The sequence below is a fragment of the Leptonychotes weddellii genome, chromosome 14, assembly GCF_054177405.1.
Source record: "Leptonychotes weddellii isolate Sample4059 chromosome 14, ASM5417740v2, whole genome shotgun sequence".
In the NCBI taxonomy this organism is placed as follows: domain Eukaryota; kingdom Metazoa; phylum Chordata; class Mammalia; order Carnivora; family Phocidae; genus Leptonychotes; species Leptonychotes weddellii.
This window is the reverse complement of record NC_138382.1, coordinates 75086526-75098036: the sequence shown is the minus strand read 5'-3', so window position 1 is coordinate 75098036 and position 11511 is coordinate 75086526. Positions and strand designations below refer to the sequence as shown.

Here is an 11511-nt window from a genome sequence, read left to right as displayed (position 1 = left end):
CTAGAGGGGAGGGGGGTGGGAGGATGGGTTAGCCTGGTGATGGGTATTGAGGAGGGCACATTCTGCATGGAGCACTGGGTGTTATGCACACAATGAATCATGGAACACTACATCTAAAACTAATGATGTAATGTATGAGGATTAACATAAGAATAAAAAAAATTAAAAATACAAAAGTATACAATGTAAAAACTACACTCAGACAACCTCTAACATAAAACTCAGATTATCCTTTTTTATCCCATTAGTAAGAATTTAAAAATGACTTTTTTTTTTTAAGATTTTATTTATTTACTTGACAGGGAGAGACAGCCAGAGAGAGAACACAAGCAGGGTAAGTGGGAGAGAGAGAAGCAGGCTTCCCGCCGAGCAGGGAGCCCGATGCAGGGCTCCATCCCAGGACCCTGGGATCATGACCTGAGCCGAAGGCAGACGCTTAACGACTGAGCCACCCAGGCGCCCCTAAAAATGACTATTAAAATAACATCAGTGGGGTGCCTAGTTGGCTCAGTCGGTTGAGCATCCGACTCTTCATTTCAGCTCAAGTCATAATCTCAGAGTTGTGAGACTGAGCCCTGCATGGGGCTCCATGCTGGGCACAGAGCCTACTTAAGATTCTCTCCTTCCCTCTCCCTTTACCCCTTCCCACCCACTCATGCACACTCTCCCTCTCTCTCTCTTAAAAAAAAAAAAAAAAGGGGGGGGGCGCCTGGGTGGCTCAGACGGTTAAGCGTCTGCCTTCGGCTCAGGTCATGATCTCAGGGTCCTGGGATTGAGCCCCGCATCGGGGTCCTTGCTCAGCAGGGAGTCTGCTTCTCCCTCTTTCTCTGCTGTTCCCCCTGCTTGTGCTCTCTCTGTCAAAAATAAATAAAATCTTAAAAAAAAAAAAAAAGAATAACATCAATGATCATTTAAATACACCATTTATTCAAAGTTAGGAGTCAGAAAATAAATGCTTAATAAATAAATGAATGGAAACCACCCATCATCCAGAAAAAGCTAAATTATATTCCATATTTTAAGTTTACAAAGTGGAGAAGTATTAAAATACTTGAGAAAAATTCCCATCAACAGAGGGAAGTCTAGGGACGCTCAGTCAGTTAAGCATCTGCCTTCGGCTCAGGTCATGATCCCACTGTCCTGGGATCGAGTCCCACATTGGGCTCCCTCCTCAGCGGGGAGCCTGCTTCTCCCTCTCCCTCTGCTGCTCCCCCTGCTTGTGTGCGCTCTCTCTCTCTCTGACAAATAAATAAATAAAATCTTAAAAAAAAAAAAAAAAAGAGGGAAGTCTATACTACACTCAGAATATGGAGGACCATTATCTGTTTCCTTGCTGGTCCGAAGCCTCCGTGCCCGGATGGCATGTGGGTAGGGATCATGACTAATATAAGCAATCTATGTTTCCTGAGCATATGAATGCCTAAGGAATAATACTTGTTTACATTTTATACACTTTTCCTTTGTTTCATGTGCCATATTTGAGAGATATAACAAGACCCACTATATGACGACACATAATTTAATCAAGACAGTCCTATATTTTGACACCAAACAGCACAATTAAAGACCAAATACCTAACTGCTGTGTTCTGAATGTTTGTGTTGCCCCAAAATCCATATGTTGAAATCCTAGTCCCCAAAGATGATGGTATGGGGTCTTTGGGAGGTACTTATGTCATGAGGCTGAGCGTTCATGAATGGGATTAGTGTTCTTGTAAGAGAGACCCCACAGAGATCCCTCACCCCTTCCACCATAAAGGTACAGCAAGAAGACACCAGCTATGAACCAGGAAGAGGGCCCTCAACAAAGCAAGCACCTTGATCTTGGAATTCTCAGCCTCTAGAAGTGTGAGAAATAAATTTATGTTGTTTATAAGCTACCCAATCTATGGTATTCTGTTATAGGAACCTGGAAAGACTAAAGACACTAATGAACACAGAAATGTAAGCACTGGACGTCAAAAGGGCAAACATGACAAAAAGAAAGACAATCAGACACTATATCTCCCAGTGGAAGAACACAGCACTAATTGAAGTGGTCTTGCCAAAAGAATCAATCCTGAACATGATCAAGCCTCTAGATCCAATTAACTCAAAGGATAGATGAACATATTAAACTAGAAAACACGTGTCCACACAAAGACACGCATGTGAATGTTTGTAGCAGCATTATTCACAATGGCCAAAAGCACGGAAAAAACCCCGAAATGTTATTAATTGGCGAATCAAGAAGAAAAAAACGTGGTCTATCCATACAATGGAATAGTATTCAGCCATAAAAAAAGGAATGAAGGGCGCCTGGGTGGCTCAGTCGTTAAGCGTCTGCCTTCGGCTCAGGTCATGATCCCGGGGTCCTGGGATCGAGCCCCGCATCGGGCTCCCTGCTTGGCGGGAAGCCTGCTTCTCCCTCTCCCACTCCCTCTGCTTGTGTTCCCTCTCTCGCTGTCTCTCTCTGTCAAATAAATAAATAAAATCTTTAAAAAAAAAAAAGAAATGAATTACTAATACATAGTACACATGGATGAACCTCAAAAATTTAAGTAAAAGCTACAGACACAAAGGATCACATATCGTGTGATTCCATTTATATGAAACGTCCAGAAAGGGCAAATCTATAGAGTCAGAAAGGAGATTAGAGGTTGCCTGGGGCTAGGGGTGAGAATGGGAATGAACTTCAACCAGCACAAGGGATCTTTTGGTGGTGATGAAAACGTTCTATGGCTGGACTGTGGTGATAGTTGCACAACTCAACAAATTTACTAACAATCACTGAACTGTACATTTAAAATGGGCGAATTTTATGAAATGTAAACTGTAGGGGCGCCTGGGTGGCTCAGATGGTTAAGCGTCCACCTCCGGCTCAGGTCATGATCCCAGGGTCCTGGGATTGAGTGCCGCACTGGGCTCGCTGCTAGGCGGGGAGCCTGCTTCTCCCTCTGCCTCTCTCTCTCTCTCTGACTCTCATGAATAAATAAAACATAAAAAAAAAAAAAAAAAAGAAATGTAAACTGTACCTCAATAAGGTAATTTTATAAAAGTAGGGCGCCTAGAGAAAGAGAAGGAATCTGGGGCACCTCGGTGGCTCAGTCAGTTAAGTGTCTGACTCTTGATCTCAAGGGTTGAGTTCAAGCCCTGTGCTGGGCTTTATGCTGGGCATGGGGCCTCCTTAAAAAAAAAAGAAAAGAAAAGAAAAGAAGGAATTTGAGAAGATTGGGAAAACCAGATGAATGATGAAAAGTGTAGTATGGGGGACTGGCTCAGTCGGTGGAACATGTGACTCTCGATCTTCGGGTCATGAGTTCAAAGTCCACGTCACACGTAGAGATTACTTAAAAGAAAGAAAGAAAAGTGTAGTATGGGACAAGAAATGTGAATAAAAAAATGAAAAGACTCATTTCTCATTAAAAAAAATAAAGAATGTGAAGAGAGAAGTAATATATGTGGGAATGGGGCAGAATTAGCCACTGGTTAATAATGGTTATTCAGGCTCGATGACAGGTACACAGGAGCTCCATCTGTCTACTATTGATATCTGTTTGAAATTCTCCATGATAAAAATTTTTTAAACAGATCAATGCATATTTATGGTACCCAGTAACTTCTTCATGTTATTTCTGCCAGTCTAGGTCTATAACCTGATCAAGTCTCCTATTTCTCCCAGTCCCAAGCAAAACAAGACAATCTAATGTTGTTGCTCTGATAGGCTCCCTTCAGGTGACTTCTGTTTCCTTGGGGAAGAAGTCAGAATATTTACTTAAAGAGAAAAGAAACCACCAGTATTATTATGGAATGACCACTACAATACTTATGAAACATGTACAGGGATGAAAAACATTAAGTAATTTAGCACAACAGGAAGAAATCAATTACCAGAATTACACCAATTCAATTTGCTTCTACCACTGAGGTCAGTATATGTTTTCATCTCTACCAACACTGTATTTACCACCCAGTGATGCTGACCAGCTGCCATTTTAATTCTAGAAATATACAAATCCAGGGCACTGGATTGGTAGCCAAGAGACATGGTCCAGTGTGTCCTATTACTAGCTTTGTCTCTAATTAATAACCTATATGAATTCAGTTACACTACTTAATCTAAGGATCCTAACCTGTAAAATGAAAGCATTCTGAAGATCCAGAGTTCTTGAGTTGGAGTCATAAGCCTGGCCTATGGATAAACTTCAGCAAGATTAAAAAGTCCCAGAAATTCCCCAAAAATGTTTTGTCTACATTCCTACCTGCACTTCTCTGGGGAGAGGTTCTATAGATTTCAACAGATTCTCAAAAGGAGTCAAGACTCACCTATCTCCCTGCACTTCAGAACCATTTTAATCAGGATAAATTTTACTTACAAACAACAAAAGCTGAGAACCAAAAGTTGGTGCATGGGTCTGGCCAGGCTTTTTAACCAACTGAGCCACCCAGGCGCCCTGGCCAGGCTTTTTAATCTGCATTCTATATTCTTTAAACTCTACCTTCACAAAATACAATGCTTCATGGTTTGTTAAAGCAATGTGTTTTAATAAGACAAACTACCTATAACCCTACAATTTCTGAGAAAATTGTACATTATGAAAAACATGTACAAGGCTTTGGGTCGTAACGACTTATTTTTCTACTCCCCAAATATATTAACCTGCTGAACCGCCTGGAGGCACGTTTTAGCCTTAGACGACTGTTAGCTGTGAGTTATAAAGTAAGATCCAAGGGATCATTCTAGGCCTATCATAAATCTCTTCCCTAGACAGGCAGGCTCTCTAACTAGAAACACATTTTTAATGCTGGTTTTAAATTCTCAGTCGTGTATTTCAAGCAAGATTTGAAATTCCTTAAAAAAAAAAAAAAGTGAAATTCCTCCTGGAGATTCCCGCTTTCATCAGTCCAGATAGCGCCCTAAGCCGAACCGGGAAACTGAGGCTAAGGTTTCGCGTACCTTCAAGGGGCACAAGAGGATGAAGAGTGGACACTGCGGACAAGCTAAGCCGGGGATAAAAGTTAGAGGTGCGAAGGGAGGGGGAAGAGCTGGTCGCTATCTGCTAGGAACCTAGGGAAGCCTGCAGGGACCGAAAGCGCGGCCTCCAGAATCCCTGAAGTTAACGCCTCAGTTCAGCCCCTTCCCCTCTGAGGCTCAGTTCGAATCTTCCTGCCCCTTCCAGACGGCCTGAAGACCCCCGTCATTTCCACAGTTCCCAACAGACCCCTCTAAGAGAGAGGCCGCGCCGGGGAAAAGGAGGGGTGGGGGCAATCGCTCAGAGACCCCCACCGTGGGCCAAAGTTGCCCCCAGCCCAAGAGAGAGGCCTCGGCCTCCGCCCCCCGCCCAGCCCTGCCGGGTCCTGCCCGGCCCTGGCCGGCCTTACCTTGAGCGCCAGGTGGTGGACACGGCCCAGGCCGGGCTGGGCCAGCAGCTGCAGCAGCCCCAGCAGTGGGAGCAGCCGGAGGCCCGCGGCCAGCGGAGCACAGCGGGAGCCCGAGGGGGCGACTGGCGCCGGGACGGCCATGTTTGTTCCAGCATCACCAGCTGCTTCCTCTCCCGCCCACTTCCGGGGGCAAAGGGCTGCGGCTCCCGGAAGGTCCTGGAAGAGGAGGTCGGCGGCAGGCCGCCCGGTACCTGCGGGCCGTTTCCTGGGGCGTGCGGCCGGGGAAGTGGCCGAGGGACCGAAAGTGGCCACCTTGGGGCCGTTCAGTTTGGTCTCCCCTGTGCAGACTTTCGGCTTAGCCGGAAGAGGTGGAGCCCCCCCCGGGGGGGCGGGAGTTGAGAAATTTGTGGCGGTTGCCGTGGCAACAGTCCCGGGGCAGGACACTCCTCCCCCTCCACCCGCGCGGGGCCTCACGTCCGCCCCATGGAGTTTTGCAAGCGACCTTGGGCCTGCGAGACCGCGACCGCAGGGGGATCCGGGTTCTCTGCGGGTGGGAAGTCTTACACTGTGGCTACAGCACCGTGCCCCGCTGATGAGTGGACTGGTTTCAGGAGCGGCGTTGAGTCGGTGGAAAATACAGAGTTCCTGGCTTGTCAAGGGTCCCTTGGTTGTGTTGAGGCACCTCACACTAAAATTTCAGACTAAATGGTTGCAGTAAAACGATTTATTGAGCCCTTAACTGGTACCTAGGCCTTTTGTGTTCCTTATTGCATTTGATCTTGGAACAATCTGGTTAGGTAGAAGGTAGGTATGATCATTATCCCCACTTTACAGGGAAGCAAACTGAGGCTCTGAGAAATTAAGTCATTTGTTCCAGGTTGACAGTCAAAAGGAAACCTTTAAATACTGTGTTATATTGCCTCATGCTATTTCGTGTGACCTCGAGAGTCTGAGTCTCAACGTTTTTCTCTCAATTCCGTGTGGAAACTTTCTTTGCTTCTAATCTGTGGGATTTATAGGGAGATCTTCAATAGCGAATTCAGTAGTTGGTTCCCTTTTCTCACCATTTTGTCAAGAAGTTACAGAAGAACATGCTTAATGAAAATTGCCAATAGGCTAGCCAAGTTTAGTTTTTAGATTCTGTTTCAGCTTGCCATACAAGTAAGTAATGCATGCTTTTTGTGTGAACTCATTTAAGTAAAAGAGAAAGTAAAAACCACTAGTGTATTTTATGACAGAATATGATTCGTGAAGTTTTAATTGGAACTAGGAACTGAAATGAACATATCTTAATATTTAATATATTTTAAAGGCCCTAATGGGCTGCACTCAGGTTAAAAAAGAAAAAATCAGTTGGGAAAATACAGAATGGGGGAAGGAGGGATGAGGGGGTTGGGGAACTAGATTTTTTAGCTGTGTGCAATTTTGGTAAAATCATGAATCTGAATTCCTCCCTTCTAAATAACTGGTACAAATTGTGTCACCCTCTGTAAGGGCGAAAGTAGGGCACGAAGGTGGAGCCAGGAAGATACAGGCAGTTTACTAGGTGAAGCATATCTCTTCCTACCCCAGCCTCTGATCTTTGGCCATCTATTACAAATATGTAATCTTACTTCTTTGAACAGAATTTTTATCTGATCTCACTACCCCATTTTGCAGATAAACTGAGAACGAGAAACTATTATTTTAAGAATCCACAAAGGGAGATGATAGTAGTTAAATTTAGTTATTGAGTGATTAAATTTGCCAACTATTCTGCTCGGTACTTTATATATACGTTATCTCATTTAATGTCACAAAAACCTTATAAGGTATATATTTTCATTCCTTTTTTTAAAGGATGAGACTGGGTTGATTACTTTATTCAAAGGCCTCTGCTCATTTATAAATGACGCAGATGGAACGCTCATTCAGGCCCCAACCACAAAGCCCAGTACTTCATCTCTGTCGTGCATTGTTGTAAAAAATCATTTGCATACGAGGCTGGAAGAGTCCTTAGATAATCAACAGATCCATCTATCTGTTTAGCAAATTTGAAAACAAATCCAAGGAACTCAGTTGACTTGCTCAAGATCATACAATTTCTGCCAAGTATCTTTAGAACCAGGACTACAACCTCCTCTGCTTCAGACCTGGGTCCGTGCATCTTGCACTATACCATACATGGTTTTCTAATTCTTACCATTTTTAATCTTTCAAAAAATTAAAAGCCCAGAATATAAGTAACTGATGTGTTATCAAATGAAATGCTAGAAGGGGCGCCTGGGTGGCTCAGTCATTGGGCCTCTGCCTTCAGCTCAGGTCATGGTCCCAGGGTCCTGGGATGGAGCCCTGCATTGGGCTCCTTGCTCAGCATGGAGTCTGCTTCTCCCTCTCCCACTTCCCCTGCTTGTGTTCCCTCTCTCGCTGTGTCTCTCTCTGTCAAATAAATAAATAAAATCTAAAAAGAAAAAAATGAAATGCTAGAAAAATTTTCAGAAGGCACTTTAAAAATCAGCAAAATGAGAGAACATAGTAGGAACATAAAATAAGTGATACTTTCTTTTTGGAATCGAGATTTCAAAGACAGTTAACTGATTCTCACTTCACTGTGAAACTAGTTCAAAGAAAAGGTGATGAGTGGACTGGTTTCAGGAGCGGCGTTGAGTCGGTGGAAAATACAGAGTTCCTGGCAGTTTCATTTTTAAAGGCAGTCTGCAATGCTTTGGAGTATTTCTGTTGTTTACTTTTTAAAGCAAGGTTCTGTTTTTGAGACTCTCTGGTTTTCAACTTGAATATACTAATAGGCTTCTAAAAATGGAATGATCAGGAAAAGTCTTTAATTTCATTAAGTGATACGATACTCATGAAACATTTAAATAGTTTATAAAATAGAAAGCTTTTGTCTTTTAGTTTCTGGGAAACAATTTTACAAGAGCTTAAAGTTGGTTTCTTATTCTTTGCTTCTTTTCCCTTGGGAATTATTATGTGACCTTCACAGGGTCACATACCAATGGTATCTGTCCAGTTTATAAGGAATAGCTTCCTTCAGGTATTTGAGTGCTATATTGTGCCAGTCATTAATTTGAAATTGAGAGAATTAAGAAAGGGAACGCTAATTACAAAGACTTGAAGTGTTTTTTAGACAGTTAACTTTTCAAATTCAGTGAAAACTATCTTGGCAATTATATTTAGGCACATAATTTCAGAGTTTCAAGAAAAGCTTATTTGCATAATCATGACGCTGTAACTGGAAACAGACATGTTGAGTAACAGAACAAGTTATGCCTTCTTCTCCCTGGCACCATTTTCTACGGGACATTAAACTTGAAGGTATCGACTGAAAAAGCCTGGAGGAGCTAGAAAGAAGACTCATCTCCTAAACCTGACTTTTAACCTCACTATCTCAGTCAAGTCTATTTTATTTTTCCATTTCCTCTAACTTTGCAAGATGCACTAAAGTTTGCCACTAGTAGCTGAATTTATAGTTTGAACCTAATACTATTAATAATATTTGGTATCAGTTTAGGAATTTCCAGAAACCTTATAGAAATTAGTGGGTTAATATTTGCTGGTTGTAACAAGGTATGATTACCATTTGTTTTTATCGAAAGAGTTGACAGTTCGGACCAAAAACCTCTAGAAACACAGTATGAAGAACCAGAGGTGAAATAGGCGACTGGCCACACATTCAGAAGTCAAATGTCACTTTCATTCTTCGACTTGAAATGTCATTTCTTGGGGCGTGGGGAAAGCCCATCGAGTCTTCTTGCAGAGAGTCATCTTGGAAAAACTAGGCCCTGGCATGTCTTAAATCCCATGAGTTGGAGAAAAACATCAAGTTCACTTCCCCTCAGCTTGGTGGCACAGTGTGTAACTTGCTCAGCCACAGGACAGCTGGTTTTTCCTGATTTCATGCACATCTTCATAGACCTTCAGGGGAATTCCACAATCAGGTACAAAAATTGGTTGCAGTTTTAAGATTCTACTCACCACAGACTTGCTACTTTTATCCCACTCCAACTTTTTCCACTTGACTGGTTTCTTGGGTCCTTAGTGAGAAGTCTGAATGCTAAACAAATGGAGAATTTTAAACTAGAAACTAATGGAAGCTATTTTAAAGGAGGAAAAAAGTCCCGAGAGGGTCATTATGAATAGTACTTCAGCAGTAGACAACCAATCAGTTAGTTGTAGTTCAGGCGAGCTGCTTTGCCACATCAGAAGTGTGTCGAGGATTGTGTTCCTTCGTACAATAAAAATCCTCCAGAAAACAAGAGGAAAGGAAGAGGAATAATATTGGTGCCCTTAAGTGCTAAGCATTTTACCCATATTCTTTAATCTTCAAAGTGCTACTACAAATCTTTGAAGTAACTAGCATTATTTCCATCTTTTTAGAGCTCTCCAGCTTTCTGTGCTATCACCAAAGCCAGTGTGCACCTCCAGCTTCCTCATTCAGCCTTAGAACAACCCACGAAGTCCCTGTTTGACCAATGAGGAGACAGAAGCTCAGTTTAAGTTAACTTGCAAAGGTCACACACACATCTAGTAAGTAGTGGGATGCTAAAATCCCGATTTAACAAATACCAGACCTATCTCCTGTAAAAAAGATAAGGTAGATAGAGAGATCTATACATCAGAGGTCCTGAATGAGATGTTTATTATTTGCTAGCAGCATTAGAATTGTCAAAAAGCCCTGGTAGAATTCTTGGCCTCTAACTACACAGCGACCTGTATAGGGTCTCTAATAATGTCCACATGATCAGGCTTTTTGGTGAAAATTTATATAGGCACCCACCGAGATCAGAACTTTGTAAATCAGTGTTCTTCAAATGTTCCTGAGAGGTGAATCAGGTGTGCTTAACCTCGATTGACCCTCTATGTAATTCAAACACTTACGTAGAGAGGGTTCAGAATACCCCCTGTGATAATTGATTCCTAAGTAGGTCACAGTAATTTGTTAATAGTGAGAATTCTTTGTCTTAGAATTATTCCCTCACCATAAGAGAAACGGAAGTAGATTTAGTTCTGCCTAGAAAATACTGTGTTGTATTTTATCTTTTTTTCCCCCCCTGCTGGCTTCTCTTTATCCAGACTGTTTTGTTTCCATTGCCTTGAGATCAGTGGTGCCTTTTTCCTTTTTTTCTTTTTTTTTTTTTTGAAGATTCTGACATTTTCAAACCTTTTCCAGGTACCACCCAAACTTAATGAAGTTAAAGATATTTGCAGTGTGGTCTAGTTAACCTGGTTCCATATAGTTCTGCTATTGTGGCTTCTAATGGGTTCCTATAACTATTTCCTGCTTACTCACCTTAAAAGGTTTCACTGTCATGTGGTCTTTTTTTCTTCTGCTGTCCCTTTCTCTTCTTTCCCTTCTTTAGAGCAGCAGGTTGTTCTTCCTCCTGATTAGCACATTTTCACAAGTGGTCACTCTGTTTTTGAGACGTCTCCAAGAATTCAGTCAAGATTAGATCATTGTATTTGACTGGAAAAATATTTAAGTGTTGGCAGGAAGGAAAATTGAGCTGATTACTGAGCAAGGTCTTGTAAGCTAACCTGCATTTCACTTACCATTTCCAAATAGCAGACTAAATTGTGAGGCATTGTTTGAAATTCTGAGCCCTCCAACTCACTCTGGCTATTAATCTGCTTTGGGAGTAAGTGGCTGGCTGTCCTGATTGTTACATATCCAGGAGGCTCTGGAGTAGAGTTCTCAGACCGGGTAACAGTGAGAGCAAAATATTTAAACACACACAAAAAAAACAAATGAGTAGGGGGAACTTGTAACTGAAAAAAGACAGACCAAAACAGTCTTGACAGTTTAAATTTATTGTTAACTGTGTCCAACAAAGGAAGTAGACTTGTAGGTTTATCTGCAAGGGTTTTCAGCTGCACCCTTTCATGGAGGAGAATGATAAATTTGTGGAGGCTGGTGGTGGTGGGGTGGTAGGTATTGGAGAGATGCATCATTGTGCAATATTTCTAAAATGGGGCCCATTTTAGTTCAGAGTTACTCAGAAAAGCCAGTAGTATTAAATAAGAGAGAAAGAAAAGTTGGGGAGAAAGGACGCAATGATTGAGATGAAAGTTGGAACTCCAAAAGTTCAACATATCTTGTTGGAAATATTTGTGTAGACCTTTGGAACACAGAGAAAGAAAAGGGGAGCATCTACT

At 42.2% G+C, this 11511-nt stretch overlaps 1 protein-coding gene across 1 annotated transcript in view; it reads right to left on the bottom strand.

Annotated features, from left to right (window-relative positions):
• GPR107 (G protein-coupled receptor 107) overlaps positions 1-5723 on the bottom strand; it is a 58524-nt gene extending 52801 nt beyond the window's left edge. The window contains exon 1 of the mRNA XM_081802659.1: positions 5362-5723. Within this exon, the coding sequence (XP_081658785.1) occupies positions 5362-5502 (141 nt within the window). The 5' untranslated portion in view covers positions 5503-5723. The remainder of the gene's footprint in view (positions 1-5361) is intronic.
• Positions 5724-11511: the final 5788 nt, after the last annotated feature.